General features: G+C 42.5%; 1 protein-coding gene across 1 annotated transcript in view; it reads left to right on the top strand.

Annotated features, from left to right (window-relative positions):
• STAB2 (stabilin 2) overlaps positions 1-19933 on the top strand; it is a 165242-nt gene that overhangs the window by 54547 nt on the left and 90762 nt on the right. The window contains exons 18-27 of the mRNA XM_044280594.1: positions 692-844; positions 1210-1272; positions 1368-1463; positions 3657-3743; positions 8602-8713; positions 9880-10060; positions 14181-14274; positions 14830-14988; positions 17968-18063; positions 18148-18243. Of these exons, the coding sequence (XP_044136529.1) occupies positions 692-844; positions 1210-1272; positions 1368-1463; positions 3657-3743; positions 8602-8713; positions 9880-10060; positions 14181-14274; positions 14830-14988; positions 17968-18063; positions 18148-18243 (1137 nt within the window). The remainder of the gene's footprint in view (positions 1-691; positions 845-1209; positions 1273-1367; positions 1464-3656; positions 3744-8601; positions 8714-9879; positions 10061-14180; positions 14275-14829; positions 14989-17967; positions 18064-18147; positions 18244-19933) is intronic.

Raw genomic sequence — 19933 nt, 5'->3', positions numbered from 1 at the left:
TTGTATCTCGATCATGAATCCCCACGTCCGTGTTTTGGCCTAGTAATAAGCTACCGCGGGTTGGTTTCTCACCCTATATAATACCGTTAGTGGACCGGGCTTATATCAAACGAGAAGCTGGTGGCAGATACCCAGGCTGAAACAGCGCTGTTTTCACAGCGGCAATGAAAAGGCTCTCTCAGCTTGTTGCGTCTCTGTGCCCGCGTGGACAGGAGGTGTCTATGTAAACTGTACCAAGCTGACCTTACCTGCTCCTCTAGAAGGCGTAACATCACGCTTTGGTAACCCATGACCATACCGCGCCTCGTGAGCTCGACGTAGGCGACGTCAAGCGGGCACGAGGTCTTGTATTCGTCACAGTCTTATTAGACTAAATCCAGCTCTTTTCATGCCCCACACTTATGACAATGTGTTTTTTTAACTAAAGCTCAAAATAATGTAGTTAAAATGTGTGTATATATATAATATATATATATATATATATATATATATATATATATATTTACCGGTGTGTGTGTATGTATGTATGTATGTATGTATATATATATACACATTAAACAAGTCTACAAGTCTAAAATTCCAAGCAGTTAACTTTACAAATGTTAAATGCTATGTTGTACTTATGTTTTTAACAAATGCTTTACATATGTGAATGCTGTGGAGTCATCCCACAAGTTTGTTTTTCTTAAAGGGACAAATTCTAGTCAATGGTGAAGAAGTTGAAGAAGCTGATGTTGCAGCAAAGAATGGCCGTATTTATACACTGGATGGTGTCCTTATTCCGCCTTCTATACTGCCTATTCTACCACACAGATGTGATGACACTAAACATGAGATAAAAGCTGTGAGTGGACTATAAATTAAATGAATTACTATTAGTTGACTAGTATGAATAATAGAGGGAAACTTCAGTATGTTAGCACAGCATATGGTCACCATATGGGGGATACACTTTAAATAATATTCCATGTCTGTAGTCTTGTATTACAGATAATGAAATACACTATCCAGTATATAAAATCTTTAACACAAGATTTGTAACCCTTTCGGAAGGGCCCAAAAATAAAATAAAACGCAGCCTGCTAGTTATACTATAAGTTCGAATGAGTGAATTCCCTTATGGAAAATATTACCGGTTTATAGAGACTTTTTAAATCTAGTGTTTGAGTTATACACTGCATGCAGGTTACAACTGTATTTTTACAATAGGGCTTCTGTGTTTCCTGTACTATGGTTCTCCACAGTAGATGTCCACCAGGAACTGCAGAAACAGTAAGATCCTATATCCCATGATGAAAAACATTCTGTATAACATATCCCATGATGAATAACAGATAACATGTAACATATCTGTCATTTGCTTTCAGTCTCTCTTTACACACAAGTGTGTCTACCAAAAATCTATTATGGATAGTGACTACTCAGTGGGTGGTTGCTCAAGATACTGCAACATTACTGTACCAGTAAGTATGCTCTTTGATAGTTTATGTCCCCACCTCTATGCAGTGGCCAGGTTTAAGTTGGCCCCAATGTTACGTTCTGACCCCTGGACATCGTTGAGGTGTCACCACATATTTCTGCTCTCCAGGGAGAATGGTAAAGCGTGGTGCACAAAATCAGTCCAGAGAGTCAGGGTGTGAAGTAAACCAGTTTGTTTCTTTACTATAAAAACTCAAGTGCAAAACAATACAGGCAAGGCACTGAACTGTCTTCTCCAGTCTCCTCCCGGGCAGAAGAAGGTTCTAGATTGAGGAGAGACCGAAACTAGCTGTCCCTTTCTCACTTTAAAAAGGACCTTTCATCAGTTTTAAAATAGGCTAATTATGGTATTACCTTGAAGGGGGGCCCCCACTGATGCCATGGATGTTTTTATTTTTTAAAAGCCGCCTTGTATTCTAATGAGCAGTATCATTGCAATGGGGCGGAGACGCAGTCTTCTGCTGTGGGCGTTTCCTTCTCCCTGGCTGTGAACGCGATCCAATCAGACCGGGCCGCTCACAGCCAGGGAGAAGGAGTTCAAGTTCTCACAAGATTTCTTCCTGGCTGTGAGCGGTCTGCTCTGATTGGATCGCACTCACAGCCAGGGAGAAGGAGACGCCCACAGCAGAAGACTGTGTCTCCGCCCCATTGCAACGATACTGCTCATTAGAATACAAGGAATACATCCATGGCATCAGTGGGGGCCGCCCTACAAGGTAATACCATAATTTGTCTATGTTAAAACTGATGAAAGGTCCTCTTTAAGATGCCTAGTGGCTGGTGGTCCAGGGTCTATGGCTCAGTCATCTGGCTGGCCCTCTGGCCAAAGTGCTGGTAACACTGGTTCTGAGACAAAGTATCCCGCCTCAGCATCTTCTTCTGGTCAATCGTGCAGTCAGGCAGAGTATGAGCGCACGGCGTCATTGGTTGCTATGACGCCGTGCGCTCCCTGCTGCCGCCACAGTACAGCAATACACGGCCATGTACATGAGGCCTAAACAGAAACATTGTTGCAACTTCAGGCTGTCATAGACTTATATAGAGTTTCAATACAAGTCTCTGAGAATGGCTAAACAAGTAATCAAATATAAACAACAGAGCTAAACCAGACAGTCAAAAGGTCAGTGTGGCCATTTTTTCCCCCCTTTGCAAAGTTACTTATAGTAAGGGCTCATTCAGACGGCCGTATGCTGTCCGCAAAAATACTGAATGCTATCCGTTTTTTTGCGGATCCGCAAAAAAACGGATAGCATTCAGTATTTTTGCTAACCCATAGACTTCAATAGGGCCATGTCCTGATTTTCACGGACAAGTATAGGACATGTTTCATTTATTTTGCGGAGCCTTGGAATAGAAAAGGGCCCCATAGAAGTGAATAGGTCAGCATCTAATCCGCAAAAAAACGGATCCGCATTTTTGCGGATAGCATACGGCCGTCTGAATGAGCCCTAACTGTGAAAGATTTCTAACTTCTCAGTACATGTAAAGAAAGTCTCAAAGTCTCCCAGTATTATCTGGCTGTGCATTAATCCATTCCACAAAGCAGTGCAAATATAGTGCAATAACAGTCCAAATTAACATGATATATTACTATAAACCTATAAAATCCAGTTCAACAATATAAAACAGTATACGTGCATAGTAGCAATAGGGGCAAATGTCCATAGTTCAAAATATCCTTGCTCCACAGCACTAAGGGGGTCATTTATTAAGACTGTCATTTTAGACGCCAGTCTTAATAAAGCCCCCCCATCGCTGGCGGTAGATCGCCAGAGTTATGGAAAGTCGCAGGCCTCTCCATAACTTTGTTGCGTCCAGCACTGCCTCTAAATGTAAGCCAGCTTCCTAGTTGGTTTACATTTAGACCATTTTCTACATCTAAAACAAGCATAGAAAATTATGAAAAAGGTGGGCCTGCCCCCTTCCACACCCACACCACACCCACACTTTTAGACATGGCGTTGGCGTGAGTGGGTGAAAGAAGCAGATTGCTACACATCTACCCTTTGTGCCGCAATCTGCGCCTGAAATATGCCTAATATAGGTGTATTTCAGGTTAATAAATGACCCCCCAAATCTAAAGTATATATGTTTTTTGGAGTGAATTAAAAAATAATACATTTAAAGTAGGTTTTTGAGCCAGTTTATCTCATGATTTGCTTATGATCCTCTTGTAGGTCCCTAAGTGTTGCAAAGGATTTTATGGCCCTGAATGCAGACCTTGTCCCGGAGGCTTTACTAATCCATGCTCGGGAAATGGAGAGGTATATCTACCACATGTATTAAAATGTTTGCAGGTTCACCTTTGAATACTATTTTGCACTTTACTTACAGAAGTAATGTGCATTTCTACAGGAGTTGCATGACTTTAAAATTGCACCACTTATCTTGTACCTATGCTAAGTGATAGTTTCAGAGCTGCATTACTAATTCTGCAGGTTTTAGGGCTAAAACCAGTTGCTTGGGATCATTACAAGGTAGAAGATGATGGTATAATGTATGCAGTTTCATAAATCTTCCTGTGAAGCCCTTTAAAAAAGTATGCCACGCTGTATACATTTTTATGTATTGCTATATTGAAAAGTGAAGTGCAGTTTGAAATGCAGGATCCCACTGAATACTAGCAAATTTTGGCCATTTATTTGAATACTGAAGGCTATGGGCACATCACTGTATATGCCAGTAGATTTTTTGGTGCATACACCATACGTGTTGTAACTTTAGCCAAATGCAGTGATTCTCATCTTTACCACTGGGAACCCCTACAACCATCCCATGAATACTAAAAAAACTGACAGTTATTTCTGTTTTTTGGGGTAAACCCTTTTCCAAGTGACCTTCAAAATTTACTGTGCCCTGATATAGATATATATACAAACTGGATTCCCAAAAAGTTGGGACACTATACAAATCGTGAATAAAAACTGGATGCAATGATGTGGAGATGGCAAATGTCAATATTTTATTTGTAATAGAACGTAGATGACAGATCAAACGTTTAATCCGAGTAAATGTATCATTTTAAAGGAAAAATACGTTGATTCAAAATTTCACGGTGTCAACAAATCCCCAAGAAGTTGGGACAAGTAGCAATAAGAGGCTGGAAAAAGTAAATTTGAGCATAACGAAGAGCTGGAAGACCAATTAACACTAATTAGGTCAATTGGCAACATGATTGGGTATAAAAAGAGCTTCTCAGAGTGGCAGTGTCTCTCAGAAGCCAAGATGGGTAGAGGATCACCAATTCCCACAATGTTGCGCAGAAAGATAGTGGAGCAATATCAGAAAGGTGTTACCCAGCGAAAAATTGCAAAGACTTTGCATCTATCATCATCAACTAGGCATAACATCATCCGAAGATTCAGAGAATCTGGAACAATCTCTGTGCGTAAGGGTCAAGGCCGTAAAACCATACTGGATACCCGTGATCTCCGGGCCCTTAAACGACACTGCACCACAAACAGGAATGCTACTGTAAAGGAAATCACAGAATGGGCTCAGGAATACTTCCAGAAACCATTGTCAGTGAACACAATCCACCGTGCCATCCGCCGTTGCCAGCTGAAACTCTACAGTGCAAAGAAGAAGCCATTTCTAAGCAAGATCCACAAGCTCAGGCGTTTTCACTGGGCCAGGGATCATTTAAAATGGAGTGTGGCAAAATGGAAGACTGTTCTGTGGTCAGACGAGTCACGATTCGAAGTTCTTTTTGGAAATCTGGGAAGCCATGTCATCCGGACCAAAGAGGACAAGGACAACCCAAGTTGTTATCAACGCTCAGTTCAGAAGCCTGCATCTCTGATGGTATGGGGTTGCATGAGTGCGTGTGGCATGGTAAGCTTGCATGTCTGGAAAGGCACCATCAATGCAGAAAAATATATTCAGGTTCTAGAACAACATATGTTCCCATCCAGACGTCATCTCTTTCAGGGAAGACCCTGCATTTTTCAACAAGATAATGCCAGACCACATTCTGCATCAATCACAACATCATGGCTGCGTAGGAGAAGGATCTGGGTACTGAAATGGCCAGTCTGCAGTCCAGATCTTTCACCTATAGAGAACATTTGGCGCATCATAAAGAGGAAGGTGCAACAAAGAAGGCCCAAGCCGATTGAACAGTTAGAGGCCTGTATTAGACAAAAATGGGAGAGCATTCCTATTTCTAAACTTGAGAAACTGGTCTCCTTGAGCCCCAGACGTCTGTTGAGTGTTGTAAGAAGAAGGGGAGATGCCACACATTGGTGAAAATGGTCTTGTCCCAACTTTTTTGGGATTTGTTGACACCATGAAATTCTGATTCAACATATTTTTCCCTTAAAATGGTACATTTTCTCAGTTTAAACTTTTGTTCCATGATTTATGTTCTATTCTGAATAAAATATTAGACATCATTGCATTCAGTTTTTATTCACGATTTGTATAGTGTCCCAACTTTTTGGGAATCCGGTTTGTATATACACTGCCTGTCCCAAAAAAAAGTCGCCAACAAAAAATAGCCTTTAGCTTTGATTACGGCACGCATTCGCTGTGGTATTGTTTCAATAAGCTTCTGCAGTGTCACAAGATTTATTTTCCATCCAGCTTTGCATTCATTTTTCACAAAGATCTTGCATTAATAATGGTAGAGTCTGACTTCTGCGCAAAGCCTTCTCCAGCACATCCCAAAGATTCTCAATGGGGTTAAGGTCTGGACAATGTGGTGGCCAATCCATGTGTGAAAATATGTCTCATGCTCTCTGAACCACTCTTTCACAATTTGAGCCCGATGAATCCTGGCATTGTCATCTTGGACTATGCCCGTGCCATCAGGGAAGAAAAAATCCATTGATGGAATAAGCTGGTCATTCAGTATGTTCAGGTAGTCAGCTGACCTCATTCTTGGGGCACATAGTGTTGCTGAACCTAGACCTGACCAACTGCAGCAACCCCAGATCATAGCACTGCCCCCACAGGCTTGTACAGTAGGCACTAGGCATGATGGGTGCATCACTTCATCTGCCTCTCTTCTTACCCTGATGCGCCAATCACTCTGGAACAGGGTAAATCTGGACTCATCAGACCACATGACCTTCTTCCATTACTCCAGAGTCCAAACTTTATGCTCCCTAGCAAATTGAAGCCTTTTTTTCTGGTTTGCCTCACTGATTTGTGGTTTTCTTACGGCTACACAGCTGTTTAGTCCCAATCCCTTGAGTTTCCTTTGCATTGTGCATGCTCTTCCTTTCACTATTAAACATAGCCCTGAATTCTACTGTTTTTCTTCAATTTGATTTCACCAAATGTTTAAGTGATCGCCGATCACGATTATTCAGGATTTTTTCCCCACCACATTTCTTCCTCGAATACGATAGGTCCCCACTATCCTTCCAGTTTTTAATAATGTGTTGGACAGTTCTTAACGCAATTTTAGTAGTTTCTACAATCTCCTTAGATGTTTTCTCTGCTTAATGCATGCCAATGATTTGACCCTTCTCAAACAGACTAACATCTTTTCCACAACCACGAGATGTGTCTTTCGACATGGTTGTTTAAGAAATGAGAAGCAACTCATTGCACCAGTTGGGGTTAAATAACTTGTTGCCAGCTGAAAGATAATCGCCCATGCAGTAATTATCCAATAGGAGGCTCATAACTATTTGCTTAATTAAATCCAGGTGGCAACTTTTTTTTTGGGACAGGCAGTGTATATATATATATATATATATATATATATATACAGTACAGACCAAAAGTTTGGAGACACCTTCTCATTCTAAGAGTTTTCTTTATTTTGATGACTATGAAAATTGTAGATTCACACTGAAGGCATCAAAACTATGAATTAACACATGTGGAATTATATACATAACAAAAAAGTCACCTTTTGCTTTGATTACTGCTTTGCACACTCTTGGCATTCTCTTGATGAGCTTCAAGAGCTAGTCACCTGAAATGGTCTTCCAACAGTCTTGAAGGAGTTCCCAGAGATGCTTAGCACTTGTTGGCCCTTTTGCCTTCACTCTGCGGTCCAGCTCACCCCAAACCATCTCTATTGGGTTCAGGTCCGGTGACTGTGGAGGCCAGGTCATCTGGTAAAGCACCCCATTACTCTCCTTCATGGTCAACTAGCCCTTACACAGCCTGGAGGTGTGTTTGGGGTCATTGTCCTGTTAAAAAATAAATGATGGTCCAACTAAACGCAAACCGGATGGAATAGCATGCCGCTGCAAGATGCTGTGGTAGCCATGCTGGTTCAGTATGCCTTCAATTTTGAATAAATCCCCAACAGTGTCACCAGCAAAGCACCCCCACACCATCACACCTCCTCCTCCATGCTTCACGGTGGGAACCAGGCATGAAGAGTCCATCCGTTCACCTTTTCTGCGTCGCACAAACCAAAGATCTCAAATTTGGACTCCTCAGACCAAAGCACAGATTTCCACCGGTCTAATGTCCATTCCTTGTGTTATTTAGTCTCTTCTGCTTGTTGCCTGTCCTTAGCAGTGGTTTCCTAGCAGATATTCTACCATGAAGGCCTGATTCACACAGTCTCCTCTTAACAGTTATTCTAGAGATGTGTCTGCTGCTAGAACTCTGTGTGGCATTGACCTGGTCTCTAATCTGAGCTGCTGTTAACCTGCGATTTCTGAGGCTGGTGACTCGGATGAACTTATCCTCCGCAGCAGAGGTGACTCTTGGTCTTCCTTTCCTGGGGCGGTCCGCATGTGAGCCAGTTTCTTTGTAGCGCTTGATGGTTTTTGTGACTACACTTTTTTGTTATGTATATAATTCCACATGTGTTAATTCATAGTTTTGATGCCTTCAGTGTGAATCTACAATTTTCATAGTCATGAAAATAAAGAAAACTCTTTGAATGAGAAGGTGTGTCCAAACTTTTGGTTTGTACTGTATATATATTCTATACAACCCATATATATATATATATATATATATATATATATACATATATATATATATATATATATATAATATATCAGTCTACAGAAGTCATATATTTGATGGCAGATGGACCACTAGCTTGGCGGTTATTAACCTTGTCATTTCCAATATGCATTGCCTTTCAGCAATATAAAAAAAAATACAATCTTAATTTATTATTTATTCTTTTGCATCTTTCAGTGTATGGATGGAATGACAGGGAATGGGACGTGTGTCTGTGATGAGGCATTTATGGGCTCTAACTGCCAGCGTTGTTCCGATGCAGACATGTATGGCCCTCGTTGTGACAAAAGTAAGTGCTATATGGTAGCTAATAAATGTTTCATGTAGATATATGTAATAATGCAAATTGCAGACTGAAGGCATAGACATTAATAGGTAACTAAAAGAAGGCAATAATAAATGAATAAATCATTCATATCCATCCTGGATACATAGCCTATATCTAGAAAATAGCAAGACTCACCTAAAGGTGGCCTATGGCAAGACTGATCTGAATCCAGCATATGAATGAGGGAAATATGTTAAAGGTTTTCTACCACCAGATTTGGTCCTATTTAGCTGACTGACACTAGCGATGTGCTAGTGTCAGCAGTCCATAACAGTGTTCTTACTTATCATCTGTCTGCTGCCGTTCACCTTAAAAACGTACTTTTATAGATATGCTAATGAGCCCCTAGGTGCTATGTGGGCGTCATTAGCACCTAGAGGGCTCCGTCCACTAACCATTTCAGCTGCCCATCGCTCCCTCCAGCCCGCCTCGCTCCTGTTGATTGACTTGAAACTTCTCAGTATCTCGTACCAATTCCCGCGCCTGCGCCGTGCGCTTCTGTATTCTCCCGGCGCCGGCTTCCTCACTGCGCCTGCGCCAACTACGTTACAGTGAGGAAGCCGGCACCAGGAGCGCGGCATTCACTCACTGCGCCTGCGCCGAATACAGAAGCGCACGGCGCAGGCGCGGGAATTGGTACGAGATACTGAGAAATTTCAAGTCAATCAACAGGAGCGGAGCGGGCTGGAGGGACACGATGGGCGGCTGAAATGGTTAGTGGACGGAGCCCCTAGGTGCTAATGACGCCCACATAGCACCTAGGGGCTCATTAGCATATCTATAAAAGTACGTTTTTAAGGTGAACGGCAGCAGACAGATGATAAGTAAGAACACTGTTATGGACTGCTGACACTAGCACATCGCTAGTGTCAGTCAGCTAAATAGGACCAAATCTCCAAATCTGGTGGGAGAAACCCTTTAACACTGTTTCTACTTCTAAAGACATTTAGTAAAAATATATTTTTTTTATCAGAAAATATGGAGATTTTTAACTGTCTTTTATTTCAAAAAAGGTTTTTAACTTCTAAAGATTTGGTGTTCTAAAAAGTTTTCAGTATTTTCATATTAATTGGAAAAGCTATAAAAAAGCAAGACCAGAATACTAATGTCATCTTACTTTGCCTTAGAATGTGGATGTGTCCATGGAAGTTGCAATAACCATATAGACAGTGATGGAAGCTGCCTGACTGGATCATGTAAACCTGGATACACAGGACAATTCTGTGATAGGAGGACTACTCCTTGTGGACCACTTGTTACTTTCTGTCACGCTCACGCAGAGTGTGCATACTTCAATGGTTTGCCCAGGTACTCTTCTGTCTTATAAATCCTGCATTTACAGCCAGCCATCCAGTCTGGAAGATTTAAGCTGCAAAAAAAAATAATAAAAACACAAACCTGGAATAATTTTTGATATTCTTATCACTTACTTACCGTACATAGCTACATTTCAGGGTTCTACCCCCTTTGTCTAGCATTTACCGTACATAGCTACATTTCAGGGTTCCGCACCCTTTGTCTAGTATGTACTGTACATAGCTACATTTCAGGGTTCCACCCCCTTTGTCTAGCATGTACAGTACATAGCTACATTTCAGGGTTCCACCCCCTTTGTCAAGCATGTACTGTACATAGCTACATTTAAGGGTTCCACCCCCTTTGTCTAGCATGTACTGTACATAGCTACATTTCAGGGTTCCACCCCCTTTGTCTAGCATGTACTGTACATAGCTACATTTCAGGGTTCCACCCCCTTTGTCTAGCATGTACTGTACATAGCTACATTTCAGGGTTCCACCCCCTTTGTCAAGCATGTACTGTACATAGCTACATTTCAGGGTTCCATCCCCTTTGTCTAGCATGTACTGTACATAGCTACATTTCAGGGTTCCACCCCCTTTGTCTAGCATGTACTGTACATAGCTACATTTCAGGGTTCCACCCCCTTTGTCTAGCATGTACTGTACATAGCTACATTTCAGGGTTCCACCCCCTTTGTCAAGCATGTACTGTACATAGCTACATTTAAGGGTTCCACCCACTTTGTCTAGCATGTACTGTACATAGCTACATTTCAGGGTTCCACCCCCTTTGTCTAGCATGTACTGTACATAGCTACATTTCAGGGTTCCACCCCCTTTGTCTAGCATGTACTGTACATAGCTACATTTCAGGGTTCCACCCCCTTTGTCAAGCATGTACTGTACATAGCTACATTTCAGGGTTCCATCCCCTTTGTCTAGCATGTACTGTACATAGCTACATTTCAGGGTTCCACCCCCTTTGTCTAGCATGTACTGTACATAGCTACATTTCAGGGTTCCACCCCCTTTGTCTAGCATGTACTGTACATAGCTACATTTCAGGGTTCCACCCCCTTTGTCTAGCATGTACTGTACATAGCTACATTTCAGGGTTCCACCCCCTTTGTCAAGCATGTACTGTACATAGCTACATTTCAGGGTTCTGCACCCTTTGTCTAGTATGTACTGTACATAGCTACATTTCAGGGTTTCACCCCCTTTGTCTAGCATGTACTGTACATAGCTACATTTCAGGGTTCCACCCCCTTTGTCTAGCATGTACTGTACATAGCTACTTTTCAGGGTTCCACCCCCTTTGTCTAGCATGTACTGTACATAGCTACATTTTAGGGTTACACCCCCTTTGTCTAGCATGTACCGTACATAGCTACATTTCAGGATTCCACCCCCTTTGTCAAGCATGTACTGTACATAGCTACATTTCAGGGTTCCACCCCCTTTGTCTATCATGTACTGTGCATAGCTACATTTTAGGGTTCCACCCCCTTCGTCTATCATGTACTGTGCATAGCTACATTTCAGGGTTCCACCCCCTTTGTCTAGCATGTACTGTACTTGGCTACATTTCAGGGTTCCACCCCCTTTGTCTAGCATGTACTGTACTTGGCTACATTTCAGGGTTCCACCCCCTTTGTCTAGCATGTACCGTACATAGCTACTTTTCAGGGTTCCACCCCCTTTGTCTAGCATGTACTGTACATAGCTACATTTTAGGGTTACACCCCCTTTGTCTAGCATGTACCGTACATAGCTACATTTCAGGATTCCACCCCCTTTGTCAAGCATGTACTGTACATAGCTACATTTCAGTGTTCCACCCCCTTTGTCTATCATGTACTGTGCATAGCTACATTTCAGGGTTCCACCCCCTTTCTCTAGCATGTACTGTACTTGGCTACATTTCAGGGTTCCACCCCCTTTGTCTAGCATGTACTGTACTTGGCTACATTTCAGGGTTCCACCCCCTTTGTCTAGCATGTACCGTACATAGCTACTTTTCAGGGTTCCACCCCCTTTGTCTAGCATGTACCGTACATAGCTACATTTAAGGGTTCCACCCCCTTTGTCTAGCATGTACTGTACATAGCTACATTTAAGGGTTCCACCCCCTTTGTCTAGCATGTACCGTACATAGCTACATTTAAGGGTTCCACCCCCTTTGTCTAGCATGTACTGTACATAGCTACATTTCAGGGTTCCACCCCCTTTGTCTAGCATGTACCGTACATAGCTACATTTAAGGGTTCCACCCCCTTTGTCTAGCATGTACCGTACATAGCTACATTTAAGGGTTCCACCCCCTTTGTCTAGCATGTACCATACATAGCTACTTTTCAGGGTTCCACCCCCTTTGTCTAGCATGTACCGTACATAGCTACATTTAAGGGTTCCACCCCCTTTGTCTAGCATGTACCATACATAGCTACTTTTCAGGGTTCCACCCCCTTTGTCTAGCATGTACCATACATAGCTACTTTTCAGGGTTCCACCCCCTTTGTCTAGCATGTACCGTACATAGCTACATTTAAGGGTTCCACCCTCTTTGTCTAGCATGTACCGTACATAGCTACATTTAAGGGTTCCACCCCCTTTGTCTAGCATGTACCGTACATAGCTACATTTAAGGGTTCCACCCCCTTTGTCTAGCATGTACTGTACATAGCTACATTTAAGGGTTCCACCCCCTTTGTCTAGCATGTACCGTACATAGCTACATTTAAGGGTTCCACCCCCTTTGTCTAGCATGTACCGTACATAGCTACATTTAAGGGTTCCACCCCCTTTGTCTAGCATGTACTGTACATAGCTACATTTAAGGGTTCCACCCCCTTTGTCTAGCATGTACCGTACATAGCTACATTTCAGGGTTCCACCCCTTTGTCTAGCATGTACCATACATAGCTAATTGTCTGGTATTGAGATCCATCATAGGGGCTCAATACCGGAAAAAAACGCTTCAGTTTTGTCCCTATTCATTGTCAATGGGGACATAACTGAACTGGACAGAAAGGAATGCTCCAAAATGCATTCCATTCAGTTTAGTTGCATTCCCATACTGGAGAGCAAATCGCAACATGTTGTATTTTGCTTTCCGTCCTGGGATGCAGAGCATGATGGATCCGGCATTACCCCCAATGCAAGTCAATGGGGATGGATCTGTTATCTCTGACACAATCTGACACAATAGAAAACGGATCCGTCCCCCATTGATTTTCAGTGGAGTTCATGACGCATCCGACTTGTCTATGTTATAGATAATACAACCGGATCAGTTCATAATGGATGCAGATGATTGTATTATGAGTAACTGAAGCATTTTTGCTGAACCCTGCAAAAACGCTAGTGTGAAAGTAGCCTAAGGGGATCATTCATACGCCTATATTGTATTTCTGGCGCAGATTGCGGTGCAATAGCTGTAAATCTGGCTCGTAGCCTAATTTTGTGCAAATGCTTTTGTGATGGCATGAGTAGACACTCTTTGCCTCCCTAGGCTTATAGTACAGAATGGGTCACTACAGTACAGACGATCCATCCTTGCCGAGGTTCCTTGCACCTCGTCATTGTTCTCCAATCACCGGGACACACAACGTTGAACAGTGCTGACATCTTGGCCTAGGCATGTAGTGATCTGGTGGAGTGATAAACTGTGGTCTATAAGTTCAAGGATATTGTCCCTTTTAGTTTGCGACAACTAGCAATAACTGGCACATTCTTGTTTCGATTTTTGAGGTTTCATGTGACTATAAAAGTTTACTTTCAATCTGGTTTTTATGTCACAGACTGTAGATAGTTGCTTGAAAATTTGTTCTTCTTGGTGATGCAATTTGAATGTCAAAGGGATTTTCCAGGATTTCAATACTGATGACCAATCCCATCAGATTGGCAGGGATCCAACACCCGGCCCCCCCGTCGATCAGCTGTATAAAGAGAATGCATGCGCCGTGCGTGCGTGCCATCTCCTGTCTCTCTCCTGCTTGCCATAGACACAGTTAGCAGTCTAAATGCATGCTATATTATAAAATCTAATAACTTTTATTATATCATGTTATATACCGCTGATGATCCAAATAATATGTAACGTTGATCTTTATGATTTCTTTCAGCTGTGTTTGTAAATTAGGATATGACGGAGATGGAATAAATTGCAAAGAAGAAAATGCTTGTATAGTTTATGGCAAATCACCCTGCAATGTTAATGTAAGTTGTCTTTATTCCCATTCCTGCATGCAGTATAAAGTCGCTTTCAGGCGTCAGTAAATAGCGGATGTGTGTGTCCATGTTCTCCACCGACTGCACATGGATCCTTTGACTTTAATCTGTTCATTCACACATCCGTGTTTTTCCATTGGTTAGTGGAAAAACAACAGAGGCATGCATGCACTACATTGGTACGTGGTGCAGATCAAACATGACCATTGAAGTCTATGGGTCCTGAAAACCACTGACAGAACACACAGGGCATCCCTGTATTGTCAGTGATTTTCACTGATCACTGGTAGAAGATACTATGGAAATCCCTTTTTCAGTCTAGCACTACAGATGGGGGGCAAAATGAAGACCTACCACAGACATCTTCACAGATGAAACATTCATCATCTTGTCACTGACGTGTGGAAGAAGCCTGGCTATGTAGAATTTTATCATAAGCGTCCATTTATTTTACTGAGATTGCGTCATTGACATGTTGTATGTTATCGAGTGCTATTAATTATCCATGTACATCCTGACATTGATATCAATGTGTCTGTACAGGCTGAGTGCATTCCAACAGGACCAGGAAAATTCAAATGTGTGTGTCGTGCAGGATGGACAGGCGATGGAGTAGACTGCTCAGAGATTAATAACTGTCTCCTTCCTGACCGAGGAGGATGCCATCCAAATGCTGACTGCCTATATATTGGTCCTGGCCAGGTGAATAACTGCCTTGATGTTCATTATATATTGTAAATCATCAATGAGGCATATTGTATGTAGTAATACTGGAATACCACCCAGCCGTACTCTTCTAGTATTAACTATATTCGGGCAGCTATTTTGGCAAATAAGTCACTGTGAGAAATTGTGTGGACTTTTTAGTGCATTTGGTCCAGAACCCTACCACATGATGTGACAGCAACATAGAACTGAAGGCAGAGGCGTAGCTAACTGCTCATGGGCCCTGGTGCAAGAGTTCAGCTTGGCCCCCTTAAGGGCTGTTTCACACGAGCGGATGCCGTGCGTGACATCCGCTCCGTAAATGACAGCCAAGACCCGATGCGGACAGCAGAAGCACGGAGCAGTAACATGATTTATAATGCTCCGTGCCTCTCTGTGATCTCTTTACTACGAAATCACAGTGAGATAAAGTTGTCCCTGTGATTTTGTAGTAAAAAGATCACAGAGAGGCAAAAAGTATTATTAATCATGTTAATGCTCTGTGCCTCTGCAGTGTCTGCATCGGGTCTTGGCTGTCATTCACGCAGCGGATGTCACGCACGGCATCCGCTCGTGTGCAACAGCCCTTACTCAGCGCTTTGTGGCTAGGGGAAGAGAAGCACATAGCCTTCATGCTGCCCAAGTAAAAAATGACCCCTTCCCTCCAGCCAGAGGTGTATCTTGACCAGCATGCACTTTCTATAATACTGGTGTCTTCTTATGTGGCACAAGGGTCTTTGGGCCCCCTCAGGCTCCTGGGCCCATTAGTGACTGCTACCTCTGCACCCCCTATAGCTACTCCCCTGCCTGAAGGTCAGTGATAAGGCCTCCATAGTCAAAATACATGAGGACAGGATGTGTCCCATGGGGGTCAGGGCATTCAGTTTATAAAGGAAAAGGGAATGGGACATTTGTTAAACATTGATACAGGAACGAAGCGAAATTGATTAGATAAGTATATATATTTTTTCCATATTCATATGTAAATCCAACAAAATCCTGTTAAGGTTAGTTTCACATAGCCACATAATGGGTCCATTTTGTGCCTTTATTATGGCTGCAAATTTCAGCCCAGCTGCAGGTGTAATGACCTGGAGGGACCACACCATAGAGCTCTATGACACTGTTAAAAGAGTTGTCTCACTTCTGGAAGTGGCATTTATCATGTAGATAAAGCTCATACACTTACACTTACTAATGTATTGTCCATATTGTCTTGGATTCATTTTTCAATTGCATTATACACTGCTTGTTTCCAGGGATCATGGCCACCACTGCAGCGCAGATACGAGGTGGCCAGAACGGGAGCTACTGCGCATGCGTGCCTATATGCTCCCACAGTCCCGACCACCAGAGGTGCCGTCGCTATTTCCTATAGTGTGCAAGCATGGCCAACCCTGCTGGATTGCAGGATGGTTACGTTTTAAAATGCAAAAACGCACCTGTATTATGATTTTGTAAAACTGGCCTAAGCTAGCCATAAGCTTGCCAAACATTCATTTTGTAACATTAGTGTAAGAGGACTCTACCTAATGCATATGGCAAGCTTTAAATTGCTGGCAGATCCCATCAAAAATGACTGGATCTGCCAACAATTTCTATGACCAGCTTTATCCCATGAACTGAATAAATTTGTTTCCTACACCAAATGTTGACTAGAGATCTACCTGTCTACAGACTGATAAAGAAGATTAATTTACTTTACTTTAATTTGAAAACTTGTGTCCGGTCCTGTCATGGTGCTATATATTGAAAGATGACCTGTCCCCTCTCCTGACATGTCTGTATTAGTAACTACTTGCATTCCCCATGTAATAAGTCTGGAACATCTATTCTAATGTCTCTATGCTGTACCATTCCTCTATTATACCTATGAATGAATTGCCAGCAGCTCGTAATAAAGGCCAAACAGGGTGTTACCAGCGTGAGTGTGTCCCTACCCAGTCTGACACTATCCAATTAGTGCTGCCAGTGTCAGACTGTGCAGGGACACATCTCCAACTGGTACCATCCATCTCGACCTTCATTATAAACTGCTAGTAATTACCGTATTTTTTGCCCCATAAGACGCACCGGCCCATAAGACGCACCTAGGTTTTAGAGGAGGAAAATAAGAAACAAATATTTTTTCATTACACCTCAGGTCAGACCCCCAATATTAATCAGACCTCAGCTCACAGCCCCAGTCAGATCACCAATGTTAATAAGACCTCAGATCAGAGCCCAATATAAAAAAGACCCCAATCAGACCTCAGATGCGACCCCCATGCCTCATATCAGTCCTCCATGCCTCATATCAGCCCCCAGCCATATGTTAATCAGCCCCCAGCCATATGTTAATCAGTCCCCAGCCATATGTTAATCATCCCCCAATCATATATAATGCAGCCCCCGACCATATTGCAGCAGCCCCCAGCCTCAGATCACAAAATAAATAAAGCACTTACCTCTTCTGCTCCTGGACACCACCGCTCCTCACCGCCCACGATCTTCTTCCTTCTCCTCCGTCGACTGTGCTGTAAACTGGCACGCACAGCGTGAGGTAACAGAGCGCCCTCACGCTGATTGCAGCCTTCACAGCCAACAGCTTCCTGGTCCTCCGGTACTAATATTCGGCCCATAAGATGCAGGGGCATTTTTCCCCCACCTTGGGGAGGGGGGGAGGAATGCATCTTATGGTGTGAAAAATACGGTAATTCATAACTTTTAGAAGGAATAATAAAAGAATGCTCCAGAACTGGTATTACAAGAGGGATGCAGGTAGTTACTAAAACAGCCATGTCCGGAGAGGTGACAGGTTTTCTTTAAAGTGTTAGACTCGAGATATAACTGTGATCAAGTCTGGTGAAGGCATAGTATTACAAAGGTTTGTCAGCCAAGTATACTTCAAATGTTGTACTAATATCTGATGGTAGATTTAGTATAAGAAAATTCATAACCAGATGGTTCTCTAACTGCAATATGTCTCCAATGCAGAGTGACTGTGAGTGCAAAAAGGGTTTTCGAGGTGATGGGACTCAGTGTGAGCCAGTAAACACTTGCGTAGGAGAGACTGAAAAGTGTCATTTTCTGGTAGGTTGCATGCCCAAAAAATATCATTTTCAAGTGTATTTCATTTGGATTTAATAATGCACTGACCTTTATTATTTTCTATAGGCAACATGTCAAAAAGTATCATCTGGTTTCTGGGAGTGTGTTTGTAAAGAAGGGTATGAAGGCAATGGAAAGATCTGCTACGGAAATGTAGCAGATGTAAGTATTCATATATCCAAACCATGGCTTTAGTTTAATAAAAACCATGAAATAGCTATAGTTATTACTGTTATTGATTACAAGATGTATCTTGAGATGTTAACAGGTATCTCAGATACAGTCCTGATCAAAAGTTTAAGACCACTTGAAAAATGGCAAAAAATCATATTTAGCATGGCTGGATCTTAACAAGGTTTCAAGTAGAGCTTCAACATGCAACAAGAAGAAATGGGAGTGAGATAAAAAAAATTTGAGCATTCAATTTAATGAAAACAACGAATAAACTGAAACAGGCTGTTTTTCAGCTGATCAAAAGTTTAGGCCCACACCTCCCAAAAAAAACTAAACCCCCCCAAAAACAGAAATACAACTTCCAAACATGAACTCAGTAATGAGTAGCTCCGCCGTTATTGTTGATCACTTCAAAAATTTTGGCATGCTTGATGCAAGCGTTTCCATGAGGTGAGTGGGAACATTTCTCCAAGTGGTGAAGACGGCCCCACGAAGGCCATCTACTGTCTGGAACTGTTGTCCATTTTTGTAAACTTCCCTTAACATCCATGCCCAAAGGTTCTCAATTGGATTTAGATCAGGGGAACACGCAGGATGGGCCAAAATAGTGATGTTATTCTCCTGGAAGAAGTCCCTTGTCCTGCGGGCATTGTGTACTGTAGCATTGTCCTGTTGAAAAACCCAGTCGTTACCGCACAGACGAGGGCCCTCAGTCATGAGGAATGCTCTCTTCAACATCTGGACATAGCCAGCAGCCGTTTGACGCCCCTGCACTTCCTAAAGCTCCATTGTTCCACTGAAGGAAAAAGCACCCCACGCTGTGGCGCGTAGAAAACATCTCAGGTGGGATCTGCTTGTCATGCCAGTAACATTGGAAACCATCAGGACCATCCCATGTTTGGTGCTCTCTTGCAAAGTCCAAACAAGCAGTTATGTGGCGTTCAAGGAGCGAGGTCTTTGAAGAAGTTTTTTGTTTTTGAAGCCCTTCAGTCTCAGATGCAGTCTGATGGTTATGGGGCTGCAGTCAGCACCAGTAAGGGCCTTAATTGGGTTGAGGATCGTCCAGTGTCTTGACGGACAGCCAATTGGATCCTCCGGCTCAGTGCTGGTGAAATTTTTTGGGGTCTTCCACTTTACTTTTTTGTTCCATAACCCTCAGGATCATTTAAGAAATTCCAAATGACTGTCTTACTGCGTCCCACCTCAGCAGCGATGGCGCGCTGTGAGAGACCCTGCTTATGCAGTTCAACAACCCGACCACGTTCATAAAGGGAGAGTTTTTTTGCCTTTGCCATCACAAAGTGTGACTACCTGACAGAAAATGACAATGAATCCACATCTTTGCACAGATTTAGCCTTTTAAAGGCATGTGGTCCTAAACTTTTGATCAGCTGAAGAACAGCATGTTTCAGTTTAATCGTTATTTTGAATTAATTGAATGCTCAAAAATGTTTTGTCTCACTCTCATTTCTTCTTGTTGCATGTTGAAGCTCTACTTGGAACCTTGTTAAGATCCAGCCATGCTAAATATGATTTTTTGCCATTTTTCAAGTGGTCTTAAACTTTTGATCAGGACTGTATGTCCGCATCAATATGCCAGTTACAGCTCTTCCGATTTCTGTTATGCTTCATTTATCCTGCATTTATTATTTGGCCTTTTTATAGGACAAGGAATTCA

This window comes from Bufo gargarizans, chromosome 2 (assembly GCF_014858855.1).
Source record: "Bufo gargarizans isolate SCDJY-AF-19 chromosome 2, ASM1485885v1, whole genome shotgun sequence".
In the NCBI taxonomy this organism is placed as follows: Eukaryota; Metazoa; Chordata; class Amphibia; order Anura; family Bufonidae; genus Bufo; species Bufo gargarizans.
Note: the sequence above shows the minus strand (reverse complement) of the source record. Positions and strands in the feature narration are given on the sequence as shown.